Below are 27,875 nucleotides of genomic sequence, written 5' to 3'. Positions count from 1 at the left end.
GCGCCTCCGAGCTACTCGGGAGCGCGCCCCGGGGCTCCGCCCAGTCTCCTACAGTGGGGCCAGTTCTGCACTTTGAGGCTGGAGGTGGCCGGTCTGGGACTGCAAAGAAGGTGAGTGGGAGGGGGAAAATGTCTGGCCTGGTGCCCAGCATGTTTTCTAGTTGGGTGCGGTGTCGAAAGGTGGTTCGCAAGCCGAGAGCGAGAGTGCAACGCGAGTCCCCTTAGTCCCACGGGCACGCAAGCCACGCGAAAGGTGGCAACTTCACCTGGTTCCGTGAGCTTCGTGACACTCATGACCGGAGTCTCAGGCCAGCTCCCGGAACCCACGGATCACGGGAGATGACAACTAGGCAGAGGTCTCCGCGTCCTACTTTTTCCTCTCTTTGGTACCCGAGGCTTCGTGCCAAGCTTGGTGTTCCTTATATTGTCCCTGGAGCCAGGGACAGTGAAACTCTTGTACTACAGGACTTGGGGTGCGCGTGCAGGGGTTTGCTTTTGTTGAATCAGCAAAGGAAACCTTTGTCCTAATACCCTTTGTCATCCCTGTGCCCTTATTTCTACTTGGTGGGGGCTGGGGAAGTTCAAAACTGAGATCAGTGGTGACCTTGTGTTTACACAGAGCTGAGTCTACACCCTACGATTGTGTTTCAGGGAGTGGTCGTTATTGAAAGGAAATTACAAGCCCTGTGAATCCTAACAGCAGCATTCCTTTGAAAAGCTCTGAGACAGGAAAGAATTCTCCAGCTTTCCCAATTTTAATTTATAAAGAAGTACCCAAATGCAACCAATGCGTTATCAAATTTTAATTTATCATCGTGTAACTAGATGCTTTGAGATTGGCCATTGGAAAATGTTACATTTGTCAAGAGGCCTTATTAGAATTTAGGAAAATAGTCATTGTCATGCTTTGTTTCTGTGCACCTCTGAAAAGAGCCTGGGGCCACCTGTTCCTTCGCTGGGAACATCCAGAGTTTGCAGTTTTATTATTCTTTAGTTGTTACCACGCAGAAGAGACAACATAAAAAAAAGTTCATTTTATTACCAGTGGCTTTTAAATGCGTAGGAAAAAAGAATGTGACTGGATTTCTGATTCATGGAGCTTCAAAGTAAGCAGAGAAGATGGGTGAGAGATGCAAAACGATTTGTTAAACATTCTGTTGTGTGAAGTTTTCTTATTTATTTTTAAGTAACTTTAAAGCTTTCTTTTTTTTGGTTCTGGAAATTGAACTTAAAGCCTCTTGTTTGCTATGCAAACACTCTTTAAAAGGGTTCTTGAATGTTTTGACACATAAAATAGTTAACCATTACACTTCTAAGCCACTTGGTCTGAAATTGCTCTCATACTTTAGTTTTTGGAAGGGAAGGTGCTGGACTTTAGTTTCTCCGTTGTCTCTGGAAGACTCTTAACAGTATTTTAAGCCCTGCCTTGCTTCAAAGTAGTCAGTTTAAACAGCTAGAATCTTCAAATCCTAAGCACATACAAGTACACCATAACCTGTCTCCTGAGAGACCCTGCCAGAGCCTTACAAATATAGAGGCAGATGCTTGAAATCAACCATTGGATTGAGTACAAGGTCCCCAATGGAGGACTGAAGGGGTTTGTAACCCGAGGAAGAACAACAATATCAACCAGAGTTCCCAGGGTCTAAGCCATCAACCAAGGGGTACACATGACTCCAGCTACACATGTAGCAGAGGACGGCCTTGTCAGGCATCAATGGGAGGAGAGGTCCTTGGTCCTATGAAGGCTCAGTAAATGCCCCAGAGTAGGGAAATTGAGGGTGGGGAGGTGGGGCGTGTGGAGGAACACCCTCATAGAAGCAGGGGGAGGGAGGATGGGATAGGGTATTTCCAGGAGAGGGGGGGAAACTGGGAAAGGGGATAACATTTGAAATGTAGATAAAGAAGATATCCAATTAAAAAATTCATACACAGCTATGTGTGGGTAATTCTGACTGCTATATTTCAAAGAGAATACTATATCTCAGAAATTTGAAATTTGCCTGAAACCAATAATTACAAAGTTATAATTATGGAATTTTAAAAAAAGATAATGTTCAGGGTAGAGAAATGTGTCTGCTGTGCGAAACAATAAGAAGATTGACTTCCTATAATTAAAACTTTTTAAAAATTACAGGTGGTAGGTCACTATTATAAAGAATCTCAAATATCAACTCCTTAAAGGAAACATTTTGCTCACAATGCAACATTTTACTGTTCAGGCCACAGATACTATGGGTTCATTGGCTAATATTTGTGTGCTACTTAAAATCACGTGGTTGAATTGATAACATATCTTCTTTGTATATAGATTTCAGGATTTGAAAAGGGAACCGGTTTGGGCAGTTTTTGACATTTTGAGAACTCATAGCACAAGTAGTTTATCTTTCACATTGTGAAAAGGAGCACATATTTACTGACCACTTATGAAGGACCTAACATCTATTATCTCAGTATTTGAATAAACTGTACTGAAACAGCTATTCTTTTAGATCGTGTAACAAACGTGAGATGGCTCAGCATGTGAGGTATTTGCTAGCAACAAACGCTCATGACCTGAGTTCATTCCCTGGGACACATGTAGTGGAAAGAGAAAACTGATTCCTGGGCATGTATACATCCACCCCTACCCCCACCACCATCTCACCCCTATCCCTACCTCCCATACATATATAAATAAATGTAATCTAAAAATAATAGACAATATTAAAAGCTACTGTTGATTGTACATTACCAGTATGTTAGGGTCTGTTCTCGCTGTCACTGTAACTTCTATAACTCTCTAGCAGAGTCTGCTGGAACTTTTCTGTGATAAGAAAATGTCCCTTACTTTGTCTAGTTGCTAGCCACTAGACTGGATCTGAGCATTTGAATAGTGGTGACTACAACACAGGAACCAAGACTTGAAATTTTATTATATATTAATTTAAATAACTGTACCTTTCTAGTAAGTACTGTATGATACAATCTGTGGTGATAATATTTGCATTTTTCAAGGGAAGAACTGGCTCAGATAAATTTTGAAGCTTGCCCAAGATCACACAATTATACTTTTAAGAAGGTTTTTGTGAAGGAGAATACTTGTTAGTTTAGAAATGTACATTGAATGGATGGAGGGGAAGAAAAGCAGTTCAACCAGGAATGGAGAATCTAAACGAGTGGTTACACTATACAGTGGGAAGGGAGGAAAGAATGTCTTACAGAAGGAGGAGTGACATCATTTCCTGGTAGCATGTAAGCATTTTGGGGGGAGAAGCCTGCTCTGCAAGAGCTACTCTGTGATGTCCAGTAACTCTTACTGAAACAGAAAATCCAACCCGGAACTGGAGTCCAGGTGATTTGGTGTAAGGTTTTTGTTTATTCAACAAGCACTGAGTTGGAATGGGTGAGTGCCTGTGCTTGCAGTTGGTGAAGTAGCATCTCATTTGGTTCATCCTATAGAAGTAAAGAGCTGTGGATGTGCAAGTCCAGTTTTCTCCAGAACTGCTTCCTTCTTCATGCAAAGAGCTTAGGAATGGTTGTATGTAGAAGATAGCCTTTCTGCTGTGTGTGTGTGTGTGTGTGTGTGTGTGTGTCTGTCTGTCTGTCTGTTTGCCTGTCTGTAAATTCGGGTGTATATGTATGCCTGTGGTTGTTGAGAACAGAGGGCAGCCTCAGTTGTCATACACCTTTCCAAAAGATTCTGTAGCCTGGAATTTGCAATATGGAGAAGGCTGACTAGTGAGCCTCAGGAATATTCCTGTCTCTTCCTACTCAGTGTTAGGGTTACAAGCGCTCTGTCATATCTGGCTTTTATTTACATAGGCTCAGGGTTACATTGAACTCTCCTTTCAGCCCTCTGCTGTGTTTTATTAAGGATTTAGAAGTAAAAAGCAGTAAGATAAGGAGGGAGGAGGCTCTCCTACTAGTATGGAATGAGCAGAATGTTCATACCTTTTACCCAAACACCTAAATACTGAAAAGATTATATTAGCTTTTTAAATGCAAAACCATTTTCTCTGAAAGAAAGGGGAGTTCCTCAGCCAGGCATGGTGTCTCATGCCTGTAATCCAAGAACTTGTAGGAAAAACAGGAGGATTTTAAGTTTGAGATACCTTAGACAGTAGCATATTCCAGGCCAGCCATAACTGAATGGGAAAACCATATCTCAGCCTTCCTTATCCTCCCAAAACAAGGAGAGGGAAGTCGTCAGACAAGGAACTGAAGCAAGAGAGATAACCTAGCCATTACCTTCTTTGGAAGCATTTTGGCTTATAGCAAAAAAGACCAGTGAAGGACTAGGAATAGAATTCTGCCTCCTACTAGAACAGGAAGGGAGGAGTCATACCTTTATCTCCTGGGTACATGTTCTTTAGATAGTGTTTTTACGGTTTATGCAAAAAGTATCATAATTTCAGTGAGTAATATTTTCATAAGCTAAAAAGCAGACATTTTCTCTTAATTATGTAGCTCATTTCCTCTGAACTACGTTTTCTCAAAATATCAGGATCTCAAGACTCTATACATACCCTATGAATGGAGGGCCAGAAAATTTCTCTCTCTTAGCCAAGAGAGATCACTTAAATATGTCTGTTTTCTCCACATATCTAGGCGGTGGAATAAAGATACAATCAGGAACTGGAATCTGTATGAAGTCTTCCATCACTGATTCAAGGTTCACGTTCACGCAAGGTTCACATGCTCAAGGTTCAAGTCTACATGCTCTGAGAAACTAGAAACCCAAAATAACCCAAAGTTAGTAAGTAACCCAGGTAAGTGAGTCAGTCATATTCTCTCTCTCACCCCCTTTCTGTTTATGGATACACATGCAGGTTTCTGTTCAGATGGATCATGGTACACATGTGGAGGTCAGAGAACAACTTGTGGAAGTCAGTTCTTTCTTTCACCATATAGATAAAACAATTCTTTGGCATATATGTAGTTTTGTCTTTTATGAAAGATCGTAGTAAATTTGAATGCTAATAAGGTAAACGGACTTTTCTAGTTATACATTAAAGTTTAAATCGCTGAATATTTGACTTTCTAGGGAAGGGGTTCTTAATGTGAGTCTCAACCCCTTTCACAGGAGTCACCTAAGATCATTGGAAAACACAGATATTTATATTATGATTCATAGCAGTAGCAATAAAAATAATTTTATAGTTGGGGGGTCAGTACAACATAAGGAACTGTATTAAAGGATCGCAGCATTAGGAAGGTTAAGGGTCACTGCTCTAGGACACAGAGCATCCCCCGTGTTTCTCAGAGTTGATAGGTTATATTTGATTCTATTTATGCTGCTTTGCATAAATATGTAGTACAAAGTGGTAGAAAGGACATTTAAGATCATTTCATTTCCTAAAATTTTTTCCTAGTCCCAAACTGAAATCATTTCATGAGGTGTGTGTGTGTGTGTGTGTGTGTGTGTGTGTGTGTGTGTGAAATCAAATATTCTAACAATTCAATTAAGATACATTACTCTAACAAATCATTATGCTTCTTAAAGAACAGAAAACATTGTCTTAGCACTAAAAACTGATTCCTAGCACACAATAAATAGCTTTGACTCTAAGCTGAGATATTTCGGGCTGTGTTCATTGATGAGTGCATGGTGCACAGTGTGTCTTGTATGATCAGAACCAAGATTGTATAGCAGTTGTGCAATATAAGCCCTGGCAAACACCCTTACTTATTTCTGGATTTGTTACACTGTTGAGTTTGGATTAATTTCTGATTGTATGTCCAGAAATCATTTCCTCTTACTTTTATTCCTATTAATTTTCAGAAACCCACATTCAGTTACGTGATCCAAAGTTTAAGAAGCTAGATTTTAAAATACTTTCAGATTTATTGATCACACAAATACAAGTTCATATTTGGAAGCAGGCCATAAAACACATTTAAGGAGTCTGGGGGGGTAGTTGAGTTTGTAGAGTGTCTAGCATGCAGGAAAGCCTGCAGGTGCTGAGCCCACGCGGGTATGTAGTCATATTATTCTGACACTTTCAGTTCACTGAGCATCTTGGGTCCTAGACGGCTCTGTTTTGTATCTTCCATATACATGTTACTCACAGGCAGGTCCAACAAGTAGTTCTTCTCTCTATGTGGGGAAGGAAGTAAAGAAAGGTTTCTTGAAATAGCAGAGCAACTACGCCTCAGTCATGAGAACTCTGGTGTCATGCAAATATTCCTCTACTTCCCCTTTGCCATCAACATTGCCTTTTATAAGCTATCTATCTATCTATCTATCTATCTATCTATCTATCTATCTATCTACTTACCTACCTACCTATCTATCTATCTATCTACCTATCTACCCATCTACCCATCTATCTATCTGTCAATGTTCCATTGCTCTTCAGGCTAGTATAGATCACACGGTGGAAGGCAGTGTAGTTGGCCTGAGTTACTGTCATGCTGTTCCTGACTGCAGTGTTCCCAGTTATTGGCCTGGATAAAGGAACTTAAACTGTAATCAGAGTTAACCCTGTGGTACTCTCATTTTCATGGTTTTCCTGCATTTTAAAGCCCTACATCTTTTGTTGTCTTTCCCCTACCATCTATAGTCACAACTCAAACTCTAGATTCTATCTTCTTGAGAAGCTGATATGACTTAGTTGGTAGATGGCATAAATAATAGAACAGAAGCCCTGGGTTTAAACCACATTAACCAGGTATGGTGTGCTACACACTTGGAACCCCAACAGTTAAGGTGGCCAGCCTGGAATGCTTAAGACTTTGTTTCAAAGACAAACAGGAGGAAAACAGAGTGATAGAGATCCAGGGGAGTGCAGGGAGGGGCAGAGGCAGGCCAGCTGAGACTGATTTGGAAGAGTCACTGACCTCAGGATTTCAAGGTTTTAGGATCATCTTGGCAGACAGAGTTATAAAAAAGAATCTGGTTCTAAACACCACATTTCTTGTTTCCCACGAGGGCCTGGGTAAGAGGGTGTGGTCCAGAGAGTCTGACCACTAAAACTATGGCTTTTATGGTGCATATACCACAAAGTAGCATCCCCACTGGCTAGCTGTAGCTCAAAGGCCTCACTCTCCTCATCTAGATAGCTCTTGTGTTGGCATTGATGACAAAGACTACGGGTACCTCAGCTTTGGTCATCTGAATTGTGTCTTTTGAATTTTGAAAGAAACTGCATTACAGAGACATGAAAATGTCAATCCTCTCATTATGTCTCAGTCTCCTTCTAAGGATGGCTAGATGTTACTCTGCCCAACCAGCTCATTGGCATATAAGATGCTTGCCAGTCCAGAGAGTTCAAAGATTGTGGTAGCTCCCCTTCCCCACCAGGAAACAGAAGACCACATTCACTGATATGACAAATTGTAGATTGGAAATAATATGGGCAAAAATCAGCTGTGTTGGAAATATAAGGATATTTTTATTATCTGAATGATATACCGTAACAGCTGTCTCATTGATTTACATTATGTAATATAGACATGACTTAACTGGTATTAGTGTGTGTGTGTGTGTGTGTGTGTGTGTGTGTGTGTGTGTGTGTGTAATGATAAGATAGAAAGCAAGTTTCTGGCCATGGCCAATGAGTCTTAGTTCTAAAAAGTGAAGAGGTGGTGCAGGGATGGTGTGGGGAGCTCAGATGGTAAGATTACAAGTTTGCGGAGTGGGTGGCTAACATGAAGTGGAAAAACTTATCCATTACTGTTTCTCATTTACTTTTTCTACTTCAGAAGACCTGTCTGAAATGTGGTGGTTTCAGCAAGGCCTCAGTTTCCTTCCATCGGCCCTTGTAATTTGGACATTTGCTACCTTCATATTCTCATATATCACTGCAATAACACTCCACCATGTTGACCCTGCATTGCCTTATATCAGGTCAGTGAAGTATATTGGTCATATAGAAGTAACCCCCACCTTCAGTACTGGGGACTGAAGACAGGCCAAGGTAAGTGTTACTTTCCCCAGATAGTTTTTATGACTAATTCATAGTTTACATTGAATCTGTCATTTCCATTTTCATTAGAAAATTCAAGATTTTTTTACTGCTGTTATAGCAAAGGAACCATAAAATAAAACTTGCAGTTGATTCCTTCTATGAAATAGAACAGTCTGGGACTGTAAGGTAAGAGTCAGTTAGTTAATGGACCTCTTAGTGTCTTTATTTTTAAATAAGTGCTTGAGCTTGCCTCAGAATTACTTTCCTTGTAAATTTTAAAAAAGTGCTGCAAAATAGTAATGTTAGGAAAACATAGTATTGGCAATTGTTTATTAATTTATTATGTAATGAGGTAATGTTCTAAATTTTTTTCATACCTCAGGTAATGGAATCCTTGCATTATCCATGTATAGAGAAATTTATCCTCATTTAAGAAGACAGGATCTGTAGTAATCTTTCTGTTACTGTGATATATATCTAAAATAATCAACGTACATCCTTCTACGTTGGCTTTTCTGGCTTGCACCTGTGGTGGTTTCAGATCACGGCTAATTGGCCCCATTGCTTTGAGCCTGGGATGAAGTATACATGAAGTCAATAGTTCCTAGAGAACAAAGCACTCACCTCCTGACCTGAAAGCAAGAGCGAGCAAGGCAGAGGCCAGAGCGTTGTAATTCCCTTTAAGTGTATGTACCCAGGAACTTAGAGACCTCCTCTAGGCCTCACATCTTAAAGAGCTCACAACTCCCTCTAATGCTTCCCTAAAGGCCAGACCTCCAATACATTCAGTATCTAAATCACAGAAGGAGTAAAGTCCTGGAACAGTAAGTTATTTGCTCAGTGGTACAACTCTGTAAGTAGTGAACCAAGATTTGTACCTGCAGTTTTACTCTAGGGACTTTGTTCTTACTCTTTATGACCTACTGGCTAGATATTTCTGACAAAATAAGTATCAACAGTTACATTTTTGAAATTTCAAAACAACCAAGAATTTAATTATGGGTAATCAGTCGCATGTATTGTGTTCATAACCACTTTTAAACTTTATTCTTCTGAATGCTTACCCTGTACTGTATATGTACCACATGTGTGCTTGGTCCCCTTGGAGACCAGATAAGAGCATCCAAGTCCCTGGAACTGGAGTTATAGAGGGTTGTAAGTAGCTGGCAAGTCCTTTGTAACAGCAGTAAGTGCTGTAACTGCTGAACCATCTTTCCAACTTCTTCAACCCCATCTCTTTCACTACAGAGTAATTATTCCAACAAACTTAACAAAACGATACTGCTTACAACAGGAAGTCATTAGGGCTGACTCAGCCATTAAGAATTTCCACCCAACCAATGGGCAGAAGCAGCTGACTCCTGTGGTTGAATTAGGGGAAAACTGGAAGAAGCTGAAGAGGAAGGAGACCGTGTAGGAGGACCAGCAGCTTCAATTAATCAGGACTCCTGAGATCTCTCAGACACTGGACCACCAATCAGGCAGCATACAGCAGCTGATATGAGGCCCCCAGCACATATGCGCAGAGGACTGCTGTGTCTGGGTTTAGTCAGAGAAGATGCACCTAACCCTCAAGAGACTGGAGGCCCCAGGGAGTTTAGAGGTCTGGTGGGGTAGCGGGTAGGGACATCCTCTTGGAGACAGGGTGGGCAGGGAGGAGGTATGGGATGTGAAATAGTCGGAGGGTGGACCAGGAGGGGAATAAAATCTGGAGTTTAAAATAACTAACTAACTAACTAACTAACTAACTAAATAACTAACTAACTAACTAAATAAATAAATAAATAAATAAAAATAAAATAAGCAAACAAGCTTCCTGTCATAGAGGACCCATGTTTCATTCCCAGTTCCCACAGAGTGGCTCTCAACTACCTGGAACTCCAGATCCAGGGGACTGGATGCCTTCTGACCTACACAGACACATACACAATCATACATTAAAATTGAGCAAATCTTTAAAAATAAAGTAAAAGTCCCTTCTTCACTCCTAAAGTTCATTCCTGCCTCTAAAGGCAATAGGTGATTTAATGGCTTTCCTTCCAGAATTTGTTTTGTCATCTATGGTTTTAAAGGATTCTATTCTTTCTCCCTTTATTTTTGTCACAGTTAATATATTTTACTTAGTAATTTTTAGTTTTAGGCATAATGGGTAATGCCCCCCTCCCCTCTGGCTATTAGAAATGATGTGATAATAAAGACCACATTTTATAACTTCATATACTATATTGAAATATCGGTATATTTCTCTATGTTATATTGCTGAAAAGACTAGGTAAGACTTATTTTGACACTGCCAGGTATGTTTATGCATTCACAAAGAGAATGTAAAAGAACTAATAATTATGAATGTATTCTAAGATACTAAAGTGTAAAACCATTTTTATAATGAAAGGGGAACTAAATAGGAAGAGGAAGAGTTAGAGGAGCTAAATAGGGTCAAAGGTAGTGAAGACACAGGGAGCACATCCCATCCAGCAGTCCCTGTGTTCTCATCTAAATGATACTACCTAGAATATAACTGAAGCCTTAGAAACACCATCCTAGAGACACTGAATTGCTTTTTTACTTCTGTCCTTGTCTGAATGGTATCTTTTGTTTTTGTTTGTTGCAATTGTTCCATTTCCTCATTTACTAACCTTTTGATAGATAACCTCCGTAACACAGAAGATGGCAAACTTTTAAAAAGTGATAGACCAGAATGTTTAGTTGAGCCATTAAAACTGTCCGATGAAGCTCTGACGAGTGAGCTTCAGAAGGGGCACCTACCATGTGGCTGTGTTTGCTATAATGGAGATACCACACGAAAGTCATACACAAATTGGGTGCACTAAGAGATGTTTATAAACCCCCCAATTTTTATGGTTCTAAGTGTTCTCTTCTGATAATAATTTGACAAATGATCAGCCTTGTATTAGAGAAATGCATAGCTCAAAAGAGCCAGACCGTTCCTTGTATCTCTGTAATATTTAAGTTTGATGTGAGCCTGTCAGCATTTTTATTTCCCTTTCTGACGTGTCTTCTTGCATTGCAGAGCTTTCTGTAACTTAGGAGTTATGTCTCTAGGGTGTTTCAGTTCTTTGCTGGCCTAATCTGTGGTCTTTCCAGGCACTTTGGACACTTCCCCCAACCCCATCTCCTTCTGCTTTTATTTCTCTAATTATAACTGAGCTCTTTCTCTGATACTAGGATATTAAAATTATAGTATTATATTTTTCTTAGGCTCGCTTTTTTGATATTCAAGATATATAATCAGCTTAAACTAAATATTCTGCTAAAGGATTTTTCTTTCAGTTTGTAGGTACTATCTAAAAAGTTAGAGTCCCAAAGGATATAAAGAAATGCAAAATTCACGCCAAAACTGAATTTATAAGTAGTGGTGCTTCAGATGGGGCAGCAGCCACTGAGCTCTAAGAAGATGCTCTGAACAGAGAAGGAGACAGTAATGAGGAGCCCACACAATGGGAGAGAGTCTCTGCCAGCTGTGTATCTGATAGAAGATTAATATCAAAAATATATTAAAAACTCACAAAATAAACAGCCAAGAATGAACCAATTAAAAATAGGCTGTGGATCTGAACAGAATTCAAAAGAAGAAGTAAAAGTGGCTAAGAAATCTCTCAAAAGGTACTTAACATCCTTAGCAATTAGAGAAATTCAAATTAAAACTGCTTCAAGATTTCATCATATACCAGTCAGATGACTAGCAAATGCTAACAGGGATCTGGGGAAAGGAGAACCTGCATTTACTGTTGATAGGATTGCAGGAGAATGCAGCTTCTCTGGAAATCATTGTTTAGAATTCCTACAAAGCTAAAATGCATCTATATGATCCCACTATACCATTCCATGGACTATTTCCCAAAGGACTTGACATCCTCCTCCATATATATTTGCTCAACCATGTTCACTGATTAGACTATTCACAATAACTAGGAAATTGAACATGCCTAATCTCCTTCCATTGAGGAATGGATAACAAATAATATAAATATACTACAGAATATTATTAAGCTGTAATGAGATTATGAAATGTTCAGGTAAATGGATGAATCTGGAAAAGCTTATATTGAGTTTGGTAACCCAGACCCCCAAAAAATGCTGCACATTCTCTCTCATTTGCAGTCCCTACCTCCAAACACTAAGGATATTTGAAAAAAAAATGTGGAATTATACTATTTCATGTTTACCTGAACTTACATATAATATATAAAGTGTGTGTGTATATATACATACATATATATACACATATATATATATATATATATATATATATATATATATATATATATATATATATATATATATATATAAAATGAAAATTTGACACTCAGTGTGGTAGAGTTCTCCCTGCAATCGCCATAGAGAAACTAGCAAAAGCCCAAGTACTAGGCTTGAGAAACTTCTTTTGTCTTGTTGGTCCAAACAACTCTGCAAAGAGTGTAAAATATTACTGTTGCTCTTGTTTGTCTCATATTGATTCAGCAAAGCTGTGAACACATGAATAGTTCCAATTAGCAAATAAAAAATAATTTAAGGCGATTAAGAAGAGTGTATCCAAAGACTACAACTTTTAAATGATTTGTTTTCTATGTGGATCTGTGTAGTAGACCACAGTGCCCTAGAGGATAGGAATGTAAACAGACCCATTGCATTTGAGTGTGATAAGTTGTTTTGAGAAACCTGGACAGAGTTTTGTCAGTCACTGTCTACTAGAGGAATGATCCAAGATTAAAAGTAAGAGGACATTCAAAATGGCTCCTAATTGTAACTTCCATTAATGTGGGAGTTTTGTCAGATTTGTTTTCCTTTCTAGTTCTGTTTAAGAAATAATAACTGTGATCTGAAAGAAAGGGACCTCTATGGGTCCACAGGGAGTGGCACTGTTAGGAGATGTGGCCTTTTTGGAGTAGGTGTGGCATTGTTGAAGGAAGTGTGTCTGGGGTTGGGGTGGGGGGAGAGTGGGTTTTGAGGTTTCAGACGCGCAAGGCAGGCCCTGTATTACTCTCTCTGTTGCCCGCTGATCCAGACATAGAACTCTCAGCCCCTTCTCCAGCATCACATCTGCCTAAACCCCTCCATAGTTCCCCCCATGATGTTGTTAACTAAACCTCTGACCCTTTACACAAGCTCCAAAACTGTTTTTGTTTATAAGAGTTGCCATAGTCATGTTGTCTCTTCAAAAGAATGAAACCCTAACTAAGACAGAAGTTGATACTGGGATCTAGGGTATTGCTGGGATAGGCTGGACCATGCTTTTGTTTGGAAGAATATGGAATGCTTTGGGACTTTGGAAAAGCAATTGAACACTGTAAGCAGGGCTTAATGGGCCATACTCATAAGGGAATGGAACACAGTAGTGCTGAGGGTGACTTCAGCTGTGAGGTCCTGGCTCAAGAGTGTTCAGAGGTAAAGAATATTAACATGTGACCTACAGATTGTTCTGATATTTTGGTGGAGAATATGGCTGCTTACTGCCCTTGTCCAAAAAAATCTGCCTGAGGACTTTTGGATTAATAGCATTGGCAGATGAGATTTTCAGACAACCTAATATGGACTATGTTGCTTGGTAATTAGTGGCTACACATAGTATAGATCTATAATGAAAAGAAGCAATCTGAGCAAGGAAAAATACAAACTACAATTTGAGGACAAAAGGGCACCAGGTAGTGTAAAGGTCCCTCATTCAAGGATATAAACAAAGAAAAGGAAAGCCTGAGGCTAAGTGTACTAAAGGGAGTGGGAACCACTTGACTAGAGCCCACCCAGCTAAATTTCCAATTTATGAAAAGGAATTAAAAGTTTAAGGCAGAATGTAGTGATACATGCCTTTGATACCAGCACTCAGAATGCAGAGGCTGGCAGATCTGAGTTTGAGGTCAACCTGATCTACCGAGGGACTTCCAGGACAGCCAAGCTTAGGCAGTGCAGGAAATCATCAAAACCAGGAAGCTGGTGAAAATGTGTTTGAAAAAGTAGAGCAATATTCCAGCCCCAGAAAGCAGCAGATTTGGGCAGCTTTGGCCACGTCGTTCAAACTTTAGAGTCAAGGATACAAGAAGGGAGTTATGAAATCTTTCTCCATGATTAAGGAAAGCCACTGAGGCCAGGTTTATGTTAGGGCAGTCCCTGCATGGAGGCCCACAGGCCATTGTATGAAGGTGAGACCCCAAGATGTTGGAGATACCAGAGCTACTAACAGGGAGTGAAACCAGCCCAAGAGAAAGAACTTTTGCAGTCAACAAAGCTGAAAGGAGTCAGAGATCTGGAGTGCTTTCACATCAGGCATAGAGTTGCAGTGTGTCAGGCTTGCCCAGCTGGGTTTCAGTCTCCTTCCGGGCGATTATGTCCTCATTATGCTCCTTGCCTCCCTTTGGAAAGCTACATCCTGTGACACTGTATGTTGGAAATGTGCGATCTACTTTGTGACCTTAAAAGGGATCATAGTTAGATTGCACAAATCTCAGAAGAGACTTTTGACTTTGCACTTTTAAACAATTTTGATACTTTAATAGACTATAGGGACATTTATAGTTAGACCAAATGCATTTTTCAATATGATATTTGCTTATGGGGGCCAGGGAGTTGAATATGGTGGTTTGAATAAAAATGGCCACCTTAGACTCAGGGAGAGGCACTGGTGGTCTTGTTAGAGGAAGTACGTCACTGGGAGTGGGCAGAAAGGCCTCAGAAGCTCAAGCCAGGACAGTGTTATTCTTTCTTCCTGCTGCCTGCCTGTCTAGATATAGAACTCTTAGCTTCTACCATTGCTGATAGTGGACTAAGACTGAGCTGGAAGCCAACCCCAATGAAATATTTTCCTTTGTAAGAATTGTCTTGGTAATGATGTCTCTTCACAGCAATAGAAACCCTAAAACAATAACTGATAAATGGTGTTTGATAAGTATTTTTAATGATCAATTGATGGGCAGTTGTTAATTGAAGTACAGATAGTCAACAGTGGATACAAAGAGACAAGAGCCATGAAAGGGCCAGTGTTGCTTACAGAATATTCTGGTGAGGTTCATACACCGATATTTTTATGGAATTTATTTTGGGTAAATCCACAACATACTGTTAACATATCAAGGATGATCTCTTTTATGTTGTGTTTTGTTGATTTCTGTGGGGATGAAAAGATCTGATATGACAAGAAAGTAGACAAATATTTATAAACTCAAATTATGTTTTCTCTCTCTCTCATACATATATATATATATATATATATATATATATATATATATATATATATATATGTTGAGTTGAGGGACTTTTAAGGGATAAAGGGTCTCAAAATAGTTGCTGTTATAATAGGGTCTCTGGTGTAAGAACATGCTTTCTTTTTGTCTTTCAGTGATACTGGGACAATACCTCCTGAAAGATGCCTCTTTGGAGTAATGCTAAATATTGCTGCAGTTTTAGGTAAGTAGTGGAAGTAGGAGTGGTTTTAGCACAGAAAATGAAGAGTCAAATTGCTGATTTCTTCTTTAGATACTGTATCACTACTTATTTTCTAGGTATACTTGAAAATATGTTGTTATTAAATTATAGATTATAATTATGTTCCTAAATGAAGAAAAGAAAAAAAGAAAGAAAGAAAATTCTTGGTTATATTGCTACCTTCCGGGGGGGGGGGAGAGTTGGGGGGGAGCTCAAGTAGAAATGCTAATTTATAGAAATACCCTTTGAAGAAATATTTATATGGCTATAGTGAACTTTTTATCTAAATATAAGTTGCAAGGGCAACCAAATATTTCTTGAAGCCTCAGGTAAATTTCTTTTTTCTTCTTTTCTTTTTTTGCATTTCTTTTTCTTTCTTTTTTTATTAGATATATTCTTTATTTACATTTCAGTTGATTTCCCCTTTCCTGGTTCCCCCTCCCCAAAAGTCCCATAAGTCCTCCTCCCCTCCTCCTGTTCCCCAATCAAGCTCCTCCCAATTCTCTGTCCTGGTATTCCCCTACAATGCTGCATCAAGCCTTTCCAGGACCAGGGGGCCTCTCCTTTCTTCTTCTTGGGCACCATTTGATATGTTAATTGTGTCTTGGGTATTCAGAGCTTCTGAGCTAATATCCACTTATCAGTGATTGCATACCATGTGTGTTCTTTTGTGATTGGGTTACCTCACTTAGGATGATATTTTCCAGTTCCACCCATTTACCTCAGAAGTTCATTAATTCATTGTTTCTAATGGCTGAATAGTACTCCATTGTATAAATATACCACATTTTCTCTATCCATTCCTCCGTTGAGGGACATCTGGGTTCTTTTCAGCTTCTGGCTATCATAAATAGGGCTACTATGAACATTAGTGAGCATGTATCCTTACTGCATGCTGGGGAATCCTCTGGGTATATGCCCAGGAGTGGTATAACAGGGTCCTCTGGTAGTATCATGCCCAGTTTTCTGAAGAACCGCCAGACTGATTTCCAGAGTGGTTGTACCAGCATGCAATCCCACCAGTAATGGAGGAGTGCTCCTCTTTCTCCACATCTTCACCAGCACCTGCTGTCTCCTGAGTTTTTGATCTTAGCCATTAGTGTGATATCAAGAATTAAAGGTAAAACTGACTACATCTAATTCTTTCATTATAAACAATTTAAAAGTTTAAGCGTAGAAATGAAATTGTGTTTTCATTTTTGGTTAATAATCTCATGCCACAGACCTTACTATACTGTATTATGTTCAAGCTCCTTTTTTGTGTGTGAGCTTGACTTTTGTTAGTTTAATAAAATATTTAATAAAAAATTAAATACGATCCCTTAAAATAATTTCATCCATCAATTCAATACATGCTATTTGCTTGCATGAAAAAGAGAAATTAGGACTAGCAAGATGGCTCCGGAAGTAATAATACTTGCTTACTCTTGCTTACTCAGCCAGAAGACCTTGAGTTTAATCCCTGGAATCTATATCGGGGAAAGAACCAGCTCCCAAAGGCTGTCTAGTGACGTATATATGCTTGACTTACACACACTCGTCTCTTTCTCTCTCTCTCTCTCTCTCTCTCTCTCTCTCTCTCTCTCTCTCTCTCTCTGACACATACACACACATACACACACAGGCATACACACAAATAGTTCATAAATGAATGTAAAAGAATATTGAAAAACTAGAAATTAGAAAAAATAATTTATAAACATGTTTTCTATTTACACTCTTCAAAAGATGTCTACGAAACACATATCTGTCATTTTTATTATACTTCTAAGTTGTCTGGTTATAACTCTTCAGTAGAAACTTTATTTTGGCACTTGCTTGAAACGTGAGTATGTAAAGAAGGATCTTGTTTCTTTTGTAATTGACTGATGTGTGTGCTGGAGCCTACTGTGGTAACATGAAATAAAACAGTATAAGAATGAGAGGAGATTTTGTTGCTCTTTCCTATGCACGTCCCATCCAGGTTCTACTGTTGACTTTGATGCTGGTCCTAAAAATATTGTGGGTTTATTCTAATAAGAGTATCATGACAGCTTTCTTCAGAAGACATCAAGATTATTTTGTACATTTTATACTAAGTAGTTGTAGACATGAGGATCATGGAAAGTAAATGGCTTACTCTGCCAAACAGGGATTCAAGTAGTTCTATGGTGTGACTATAAAAATATTCTTTAAAATCTAAAGGGTTTTTTTTTTCTTTTTTTCTTTGTTTTCTTTTGCATTCAAGGTTAATGTTAAAAAGTCAGTTTGAATTTCTGGGTAGTGACTGACCTTTGTGAATACTTCTCGAACAGGTTATTCTCTTGGTTACTCATTACTTTTTTGTTTTTCAAATTCTTTCTTCCCAGGCATTGCAACCATGTATGTTCGTTACAAGCAAGTTCATGCACTGAACCCTGAAGAGAACCTTATCATCAAATTAAACAAGGCTGGCCTTGTACTTGGGATACTGAGTTGTTTAGGACTTTCTCTTGTGGCAAATTTCCAGGTTTGTTTTTTAACCCAGTGAGGGTGTCTGTCTGAAATGTTTGGGTATCTGTAGTAAAATAGCTAAGGTCCTCAGTCACATGCTGCTCCTGTCTCTGCAGCATACAGAACTCAAGTGTATCATTTGAGCCTTGTAGAAACAACTGCTTTCACTGTTAGAAAAATTCATATTTGGTGATCCAAATAAACATAAATTATAAGAGCTGTTTCTCAGGTACTCAGAACAGTTACGTATAGAGTTCATTATATACTTAATTGGAGGTTACTTCAAGATCAGACAGAACTGATAAAGAGAATAAGTAATAGATTGTAGCTCTAAACTTTATTTTGTTTGTGATATCCCTGATGAATCATCATCATTTACCTTGTGTTCTTGTTTGTAATCAAGGACTCCTGTACCTGTGGTAGGATGGGAGAATCTGTTCCTTTTCCAGTGTTTTCTTTAAAAATCATATAGGCTGGCCACCATCCATCTCTGTCATGCTTTAAAGGGCATAACTGTCTTCCTGATCCTGCTGCTAACACAGCAAAATGGTACAAAAGTCACACCTCTTTAAGAAAAGTTAAATTTCTTAAAAATTTAACCTATTTGAAAATTATTATTAAGTAGCATTTATTAAAGAATGGCTTAGAAAGACTTTCTTGAAGATCATCTTTATAGCTAAAAGGATGCTTCCTCAGGATTATTTGAGTAGGGAAGAGAAATTGTTCTCAACTATGAAAAAGTAGGGAAAAAAAGATTATGTATAGCCAAAAACCAGAGTGAGGCTCAGTGGTTAGAAAACTCCAAATAGAAAACATGAGATATAAGAAGATATATTGGTTGTTATTTAAGATATTTAGGTTGATTTAGGCGGGATACTTTCTGAAGTTAGACAATGTGGAGATGAACCTTGAAACCCTGAAATCAGGCCCAGTTGGTGAAAGCTCAGAGCAGCCTAAGGAGAGTTTAGTCAAGGAGGAAGCCTTGCTCACCCAGCAGTGAATCATCATTTAACTAATTTTCATTTGTTAGAAGTGTACAATGGGAGTTGTCAGGATGAACTTCAAAAGAAAAAAGGTAGTTTTGCCAGGCACTCGTGTCAAGAAGCACAATGTTCTTGTGCCATGGAGAGAGAACTAAAATTGTGCAGTTTGCTATGAATGTTATAAATTGAACTCTCCTTTCCCTAGTCAGTTTCTATTGTTCAATATTAAAAATGTTACAGATAATTATAGGGGATAGATGCAGATTCTTCTCTATATTGCATACTGCTTAGTACATGCAAGCTCTCATTTATTTAGGGACTTTGTGAGAGACATTGAAGGTGCTCTAAAGGCTGGGGAAAAGATCTCTTATATGGCCCTTGTTTTCAAGGGAAAGCCCAGTAGTTATAATCATATGGCATTTGAAACTTCAATGTACACTGAATACCTTTGTACAGTGGGTATATATTTAACAAATGAATGCTGGGAAGTATGGGTCCTCAGTGCTGCTTAGAAAAATGTTTCCCTTGTGAGAGAATTATCCTTCAGGAGATATGGAAGGGATTAGTAAGTACAGAGATATGGGTTACCTTTCTAGGGTTGTCATTTTTTTTTTAAATGTGTAGTGAAATTTCCACCCTTTTTTTTTTTAACCTTTCTTTATTTTATATAAGCACATTGTTGCTGTCTTCAGACACACCAGAAGAAGGCATCAGGTCTCATTACATATGGTTGTGAGCCACCATGTGGTTTTTGGGAATTGAACTCAGGACCTTCGGAAGAGCAGTCGATGCTCTTAACCACTGTGCTATCTCTCCAGCCCCTCTAGGGTTGTCATTTGAAGATATCATGAATTGGATAGCTTCAAGAAGAAACAGTCTGTCAAAGGCAAAAGTATCAGTAGGGCTGGTTCTCTTCCATGCTCACCTATACTGCTGGCTGGTCCAGAGCTTTTGGAAATCATCCTAAGGGTTTTCAATAACCTTAAGCTCTTTTCCTAATATCTAAACTTATGAAACTAGATATACTAATTTGCTGCATATTTTATTATCTAGTTTATTTATAAAAATGAACACTGATAACTACACATGTATGTTGGTTTTTTTTTAATTCGATATATTTTTTATTTATATTTCAAATGATTTCCCCTTTGCTAGACCCCCCACTCCCCGAAAGTCCCATCAGTCCCCTTCCCTCCCCCTGTTTTCCCACCTAACCCTTCCCACTTCCCTGTTCTGGTTTTGCCCTATACTGCTTCACTGAGTCTTTCCAGAACAAGGGGCCATTCCTCCATTCTTCTTGTACCTCATTTGATGTGTGGATTATGTTTTGGGTATTCCAGATTTCTAGGTTAATATCCACTTATTAGTGAGTGCATACCATGATTCATCTTTTGAGTCTGGGTTAACTCACTTAGTATGATGTTCTCCAGCTCCATCCATTTGCCTAAGAATTTCATGAATTCATTGTTTCTAATGGCTGAATAGTACTCTATTGTATATATATATATATATATACCACATTTTTTGCATCCACTCTTCTGTTGAGAGATACCTGGGTTCCTTCCAGCTTCTGGCGGTTATAAATAGGGCTGCTATGAACATAGTAGAGCATGTATTCCTATTACATGGTGGGGAATCTTTTGGGTATATGCCCAGGAGTGGTATAGCAGGGTCTTCTGGAAGTGAGGTGCCCAGTTTTCTGAGGAACCGCCAGACTGTTTTCCACAGTGGTTGTACCAATTTGCAACCCCACCAGCAGTGGAGGAGTGTTCCTCTTTCTGCACATCCTCACCAACACCTGCTATCTGCTGAATTTTTAATCTTAGCCATTCTGGCTGGTGTAAGGTGAAATCTCAGGGTTGTTTTGATTTGCATTTCCCTAATGACTAATGAAGTTGAGCATTTTTTAAGATGCTTCTCCGCCATCTGAAGTTCTTCAGGTGAAAATTCTTTGTTTAACTCTGTACCCCATTTTTTAATAGGGTTATTTGGTTTTCTGGAGTCTAACATCTTGAGTTCTTTGTATATATTAGATATTAGCCCTCTATCTGATGTAGGGTTAGTAAAGATCTTTTCCCAATTTGTTGGTTGCCAATTTGTCCTTTTGATGGTGTCCTTTGCCTTACAGAAACTTTGTAATTTTATGAGGTCCCATTTGTCAATTCTTGATCTTAGAGCATACGCTACTGGTGGTCTGTTCAGAAACTTTCCCCCTGTACCGATGTCCTCAAGGGTCTTCCCCAGTTTCTTTTCTATTAGTTTCAGAGTGTCTGGCTTTATGTGGAGGTCCTTGATCCATTTGGAGTTGAGCTTAGTACAAGGAGACAAGGATGGATCAATTCCCATTCTTCTGCATGCTGACCTCCAGTTGAACCAGCACCATTTGTTGAAAAGGCTATCTTTTTTTTCCATTGGATGTTTTCGGCCCCTTTTTTGAGGATCAAGTGGCCATAGGTGTGTGGGTTCATTTCTGGATCTTCAATCCTGTTCCATTGATCCGCCTGCCTGTCACTGTACCAATACCATGCAGTTTTTAACACTATTGCTCTGTAGTATTGCTTGAGTTCAGGGATACTGCTACCCCCAGAATTTCTTTTATTGTTGAAAATAGTTTTAGCTATCCTGGGTTTTTTGTTATTCCAGATTAATTTGAGGATTGCTCTTTCTAACTCTGTGAAGAATTGAGTTGGGATTTTGATGGGTATTGCGTTGAATCTGTATATTGCTTTTGGCAAAATGGCCATTTTAACTATATTAATCCTGCTGATCCATGAGCATTGGAGGTTTTTTCATTTTTTGAGGTCTTCTTCCATTTCCTTCTTCATAGTCTTGAAGTTCTTGTCATACAGATCTTTCACATGATTGGTAAAAGTCACCCCAAGGTACTTTATACTGTTTGTGGCTATTGTGAAGGGGGTCATTTCCCTAATTTCTTTCTCAGCCTGCTTATCCTTTGAGTATAGGAAGGATACTGATTTGCTTGAGTTGATTTTATAGCCTTTCACTTTGATGAAGTTGTTTTTCAGCTGTAGGAGTTCTCTAGTGGAGTTTTTTGGGTCACTTAGGTAGACTATCATATCATCTGCAAATAATGATAGTTTGACTTCTTCCTTTCCAATTTGTATCCCTTTGACCTCCTTATGTTGTCTAATTGCCCGAGCTAGTACCTCAAGTACAATATTGAAAAGATATTTAAACATTGATTGGAGCAATTTGAGATTGATAGCTGTCTCTTTTAATCAGATATAACATATATTGTTGGAAATTAAATGTAAGTAAATAAGGGCAACATAATTTATAATAATCTCTGGGGAATGATCAGTACAAACTATTAATGATCTCTGTGGCATAATCAATCCCTAAACAGTGCCATAAAGACCTTAAATTACATTTAAATTGTTTTCCTCTGATATCCCAGATCTCTGGTCATTAACCTTCTTGCGCTCATTTATTATTACCACTATCTACTTTACTATGGAATGTCCCTATTTCTGAGGTTCATTATTTATTTTTGTGTACCTTCACTAGAATAGAAACTGGGAGAACTGAGTGTCTATTTCATTAATTTATGTATTCATGATTTTAAAACTGCCTGACACCTAATAGAACCAAATAAAAATGTCAAATAAATGAAACAAAATACATGCACACTTGTTATCATTTTTAATGTTGGCAAATGAAGTCATCTGGTTTCACTGTAATCTTCCTGTGCTGTGGGGAAGTAATTTGTGCGATCTCCACTTAGCCCTATTGCATTATCTGGCGTGTGCTTTTAAATGATATACTGTCAATGTGTTCTTTGTTTTTCTCATTGACTGACTTTTTTCTGCTTCTCAGAAATCAACACTATTTATTGTACATGTTTGTGGAGCTGTCCTTGCCTTTAGTATGGGCTCATTTTACATGTTTGTTCAGACCATCCTTTCCTACCAAATGCAGCCCAAAATTCACAGCAAACAAGTCTTCTGGGTCCGACTACTGTTGGTTATCTGGTGTGGAGTAAGTGCACTTAGCAGTATCCTTTGTTGTTATGTGTTGTTTCCTATTGAAAAAGAATAGAGTAACAAAACAAGTGAGTGCAGTTTGGTACAATGTAAGAATTATTTATTTTATTTTTATATTGTTATACACATGTACACACACACACATGTATTTTATCTACACTTATGTAAGTGTACCATGTGCATACCTGGTGGCCACTGCTATCAGGCGAGGGTATCAGATGCCATGGAATTGAATGTGGGTACTGGGAACCAAATCTAGGTCATCTGCATACCTGGTGGCCAGGGCTATCAGGCCAGGGTATCAGATACCATGGAATTGAATGTGGGTACTGGGAACAGAATCTAGGTCGTCTGCAAGAGCAACATGTGCTCCTACCTGCTGAGGCATTGATCCAGCTCCCCATGTCTCTTTAAATTCACCCTTTATAAATGGACATTGTTCATTGGTACATGAAATTCAAACCAAAATTAAGAAACTCAGCTAGGAACAAACATGTTTGCAATAGTTATACTTCAAAGAAAGCAAGGAAGAATTATTATGTTCACTACAGAAAATTATTCAGTGAAAATGTATGGGTAGGGCTGCTAATTTTTGAGTAAAGAGGAAAGGACATGGTATAAACCATTTCCTGGATACTCTGGATAGATCTTAAGTTTTAGGACTGACATTAATTCTTTAAAAAAAAAAAATCTCTAAAAAGAAAAAAGATTGGACCATAGTAATGAAAGCTAGCCTTTAAAGTTAGCATTTAAAATGATTTGTTGTTGTTGTTGTTGTTGTTGTTGTCGTCATAATGTACAAGTTTACACCTTCAGATCTCTAAGAGTTTTCCTTGACTTACTTTTTTATAGTGATGACTTGCTCATCAATTTTGTACAGTAGTGATTTTGGTGCTGATATAGTACAGAAACTACACTGGAAACCGGACGACAAAGTAAGAGTTTGAGGTCTATAAAATATATAAGGGAGTGTGTGTGTGTGTGTGTGTGTGTAATTATTTTAAAGATTTATTTTCATTTTAAGTTTATTATCACTGCATGTTTCTCTGTCATGTGTACATGGATGTCTGCAAAGACCAGAAGAGTTCATTGAATACCTTGGAGCTATATTAACAGGTTGAAACAAACTTCCCAATGTGGAAACTAGAAACTAAACCTGGTTCCTCTGGAAAAGCAGCAAATGTTCTTAACTATTGAATCATCTCTCCATACCCTACATAATGTTATAAGTTAGTATACAAATTCAAAAAATAGCTGTAGAGAGAATATCTTGTGTACTATATGGAAGTATCATCTGTCAATTAAAAAGTCCATGGCATGTGGCTTAGGTAAAAAATAGAGGTGGGATATCAGGGGAGGGAAAGGATTATGGGATAGAGCCAGGCACAGAAGATAGGCCTGGGATGATACGAGGAGATGTATACATAGAGACTGAGCACAGCAAATCAGCTACGTGGCAGGATATAACAATATAAGCAGGTTATCTTTAGTTATGATCAAGTCAGAGTGACCCTAGCTGTATGGCCAAGGCACTTGTAAATATATTGTGAATCCAAGTCTTATTCTTTTGAGCATGGAGCTGGTAGAAAGAACCAGAGCTTAACTTCAATGAAGAATAGCCTTTATGAAAGTTTACTAAGAGTATTCTTGACCTTCCTAGTGTCATTTTATGAATTGCTCTGTGTGTGTGTGTGTGTGTGTGTGTGTGTGTGTGTGTGTGTGTAGGTGTGAGTATTTTTTCATTTCACTCAGTGGTCCGACTGACCTTAAATTTGTGATCTTCCTTCAGCCTCTTAAGTAAGGATGACAGATGTTGATTTATTAATCTTGTGGCTGGAGGGAGTGGCGGGGTGGGGGGGTAACTCCTTGACTGTAGAATGTAGTTTCTATTTTGTCTTGGTTATTTAGTGGAAATTGTATTTGTTGTATGTGAAACAAAGACATCTACTATGGGTCAGGAGGAGTTTCTAGTAGCAATTCTCTAGTAAAATTCTACTGCAATTCTCAAGACATGTTCAAAAGTCAAGGAATGATTTCAGAAGGAAGATTGGTTTATAAAAATTTGATGTTGCTTTACTTAATACCTAACAGATTATATGAATAGGATGTAACAAAATGACCTTCGTTTTTCTCTTTAACTTCAGGGTTATGTGCTTCACATGGTTACTACTGCAGCCGAATGGTCTATGTCATTTTCCTTTTTTGGATTTTTCCTGACTTATATTCGTGATTTTCAGGTAATAAAATAGTTTCAATTTTGTTCAGTAGAACTTCCTCATGTAGGATAACAGAATATTTCATTGACAGATTCCCTGTCCATTTAGAAAATTAGCATTTTAAAATCTGGCACCAAAAAAAGTGATATAAGAGTAACTTCTGGTGAAATTGTGCCTGGATTTGTGGAAGTTGTGTGTTGCAAGTAAGCTTCAGCCTTGATAATGGAATTGCAAAGCATATCTGAAGAAATTCTGTAATCTGTTTATTCACCTAGACCTAGACCTAACACATGGCTTTACTGTGGAAAAAAAAAGAAATTACAAAAGAAAAATAGGAAACTTAGTGAGGCAAGAACATGGTTTTTCAACTTCAGCAAAGTGGCAGGTTATAAAATCAACTCAAGCAAGTCAATGGCCTTCCTATACTCAAAGGATAAGCAGGCTGAGAAAGAAATTAGGGAAATGACCGCCTTCACAATAGCCACAAACAGTATAAAGTATCTTGGGGTGACTCTTACCAAACATGTGAAAGATCTGTATGACAAGAACTTCAAGACCCTGAAGAAGAAAATGGAAGAAGACCTCAAAAACTGGGAAAACCTCCCATGCTCATGGATCGGCAGGATCAATATAATTAAAATGGCCATTTTGCCAAAAAGCAATATACAGATTCAATGCAATACCCATCAAAATCCAACTCAATTCTTCACAGAGTTAGAAAGCAATTACCAAATTCATCTGGAATAACAAAAAACCCAGTATAGCTAAAACTATTCTCAGCAACAAAGGAAATTCTGGGGAAATCAGTATCCCTGACCTCAAGCAATACTACAAAGCAATAGTGTTAAAAACTGCATGGTATTGGTACAGTGACAGGCAGGCAGATCAATGGAACAGGATTGAAGATCCAGAAATGAACCCACACACCTATGGCCACTTGATCCTCGACAAAGGGGCTGAAAACATCCAATGGAAAAAAGATAGCCTTTTCAACAAATGGTGCTGGTTCAACTGGAGGTCAGCATGCAGAAGAATAGGAATTGATCCATCCTTGTCTCCTTGTACTAAGCTCAAATCCAAATGGATCAAGGAACTCCACATAAAGCCAGATACTCTGAAGCTAATAGAAAAGAAACTGGGGAGGACCCTTGAGGACATCGGTACAGGGAGAAAGTTTCTGAACAGAACACCAATAGCATATGCTCTAAGATCAAGAATTGACAAATGGGACCTCATAAAATTACAAAGTTTCTGTAAGGCAAAGGACACCATCAAAAGGACAGATTGGCAACCAACAAATTGGGAAAAGATCTTCACCAATCCTACATCAGATAGAGGGCTAATATCCAATATATATAAAGAACTCAAGAAGTTAGACTCCAGAAAACCAAACAACCCTATTAAAAAATGGGGTACAGAGTTAAACAAAGAATTCTCACCTGAAGAACTTCAGATGGCGGAGAAGCATCTTAAAAAATGCTCAACTTCATTAGTCATTAGGGAAATGCAAATCAAAACAACCCTGAGATTTCACCTTACACCAGTCAGAATGGCTAAGATTAAAAATTCAGGAGACAGCAGGTGTTGGTGAGGATGTGGAGAAAGAGGAACACTCCTCCACTGCTGGTGGGGTTGCAAATTGGTACAACCACTGTGGAAAACAGTCTGGCGGTTCCTCAGAAAACTGGGCACCTCACTTCCAGAAGATCCTGCTATACCACTCCTGGGCATATACCCAAAAGATTCCCCAACATGTAATAAGGATACATGTTCCACTATGTTCATAGCAGCCCTATTTATAATTGCCAGAAGTTGGAAAGAACCCAGGTATCCCTCAACAGAAGAGTGGGTGCAAAAAATGTGGTATATATACACAATGGAGTACTATTCAGCAATTAGAAACAATGAATTCATGAAATCCTTAGGCAAATGGATGGAGCTGGAGAACATCATACTAAGTGAGGTAACCCAGACTCAAAAGGTGAATCATGGTATGCACTCACTAATAAGTGGATATTAACCTAGAAAACTGGAATACCCAAAACATAATCCACACATCAAATGAGGTACAAGAACGGAGGAGTGGCCCCTTGTTCTGAAAAGACTCAGTGAAGCAGTATAGAGGAAAATCAGAACATGGAAGTGGGAAGGGTTGGGTGGGAAAACAGGGGGAGGGAGGGGGACTGATGGGACTTTCGGGGAGTGGGGGTCCAGAAAAGGGGAAATCATTTGAAATGTAAATAAATATGTCAATAAATTTAAAAAAAAGAAAAAAATCATTTGACATAGGAATAAAAATAACCTATAAATAAGAAAAAAGGAAAAAAAAAAAAAGAACATGGTTTTTCCATTTCACTGGGTGCTCAGGATGGTGCCTGTGGCAGGGACTTCCTGTTCCCTCCCCATTAGATAAATTTGTTTCTCTGACTGCATAAGGGATCCTGTGAAGCACAATGAAAAGATAGTCTCATAAGGACAAAACTCTATATAATTTTCTTTTCTGTTTCAGAAAATTACTTTACGGGTAGAAGCCAATTTACATGGATTAACCCTCTATGACACTGTTCCTTGCCCTGTTACCAGTGAAAGAACGCCACTGCTATCGAGAGATTTTCAATGAATGGATACAGATCTTCTGTGATGATTGTGATCCTCAGGGACTGGGAAACAATTCACAAAAGTTGCTTATTATACTGTGAAAATTTGAATCAGTTAATCAAGGCTGACAATGACATTAATGAAAGATGATATCAGGAGAAATGTAATAAGCCATCTGATAAATTTTCTTAAAGGATGTTATTAAGAAGACCATCTAAAAACATTATGTCTAGACTCTTCTCTATCCAGAAAATAAAACCAAAGGATAATGCCA

General features: G+C 38.5%; 2 protein-coding genes across 8 annotated transcripts in view; one reads left to right on the top strand and one right to left on the bottom strand.

Moving 5' to 3' along the window:
- Positions 1 to 363, bottom strand: part of Cept1 (choline/ethanolamine phosphotransferase 1) — a 44,953-nt gene extending 44,590 nt beyond the window's left edge. Inside the window, exon 1 of the mRNA XM_052179521.1 lies at positions 266 to 363. The gene's annotated coding sequence lies outside the window, so the exon portion shown is untranslated. The remainder of the gene's footprint in view (positions 1 to 265) is intronic.
- Dram2 (DNA damage regulated autophagy modulator 2) lies at positions 6 to 27,875 on the top strand. Of its 7 annotated transcripts, none has more exons than XM_052179522.1 (9): positions 6 to 110; positions 4,590 to 4,750; positions 7,686 to 7,830; positions 15,243 to 15,310; positions 17,677 to 17,816; positions 22,621 to 22,798; positions 23,640 to 23,722; positions 24,932 to 25,024; positions 27,513 to 27,875. In XM_052179522.1, exons 3-9 carry the CDS (start codon positions 7,700 to 7,702, stop codon positions 27,621 to 27,623), a joined length of 804 nt encoding a protein of 267 aa, XP_052035482.1. In that variant the 5' UTR covers positions 6 to 110; positions 4,590 to 4,750; positions 7,686 to 7,699; the 3' UTR covers positions 27,624 to 27,875. The 7 variants fall into 7 exon arrangements, with proteins under 7 accessions (XP_052035482.1, XP_052035488.1, XP_052035483.1 ...); XM_052179523.1 differs by lacking the exons at positions 6 to 110; positions 4,590 to 4,750 and adding exons at positions 9,140 to 9,494; positions 11,183 to 11,515 and having other exon boundaries at positions 7,734 to 7,830; XM_052179525.1 differs by lacking the exons at positions 6 to 110; positions 4,590 to 4,750 and adding exons at positions 9,268 to 9,494; positions 11,183 to 11,515 and having other exon boundaries at positions 7,735 to 7,830.

The sequence above is a fragment of the Apodemus sylvaticus genome, chromosome 4, assembly GCF_947179515.1.
Source record: "Apodemus sylvaticus chromosome 4, mApoSyl1.1, whole genome shotgun sequence".
NCBI classification, from domain to species: Eukaryota; Metazoa; Chordata; class Mammalia; order Rodentia; family Muridae; genus Apodemus; species Apodemus sylvaticus.
The sequence above is the reverse complement of the archived record's forward strand: the minus strand, read 5'-3'. Positions and strand labels throughout refer to the sequence as shown.

Coding starts and splice junctions, on each gene's coding strand:
- Dram2 (XM_052179522.1), top strand. CDS start 7,700: ATGTGGTGGTTTCAGCAAGGCCTCAGTTTCCTTCCATCGGCCCTTGTA. Junction 23,723..24,931: donor ACTGGAAACCGGACGACAAA/GTAAGAGTTTGA, acceptor CTTTAACTTCAG/GGTTATGTGCTTCACATGGT. Junction 25,025..27,512: donor CTTATATTCGTGATTTTCAG/GTAATAAAATAG, acceptor TTTCTGTTTCAG/AAAATTACTTTACGGGTAGA.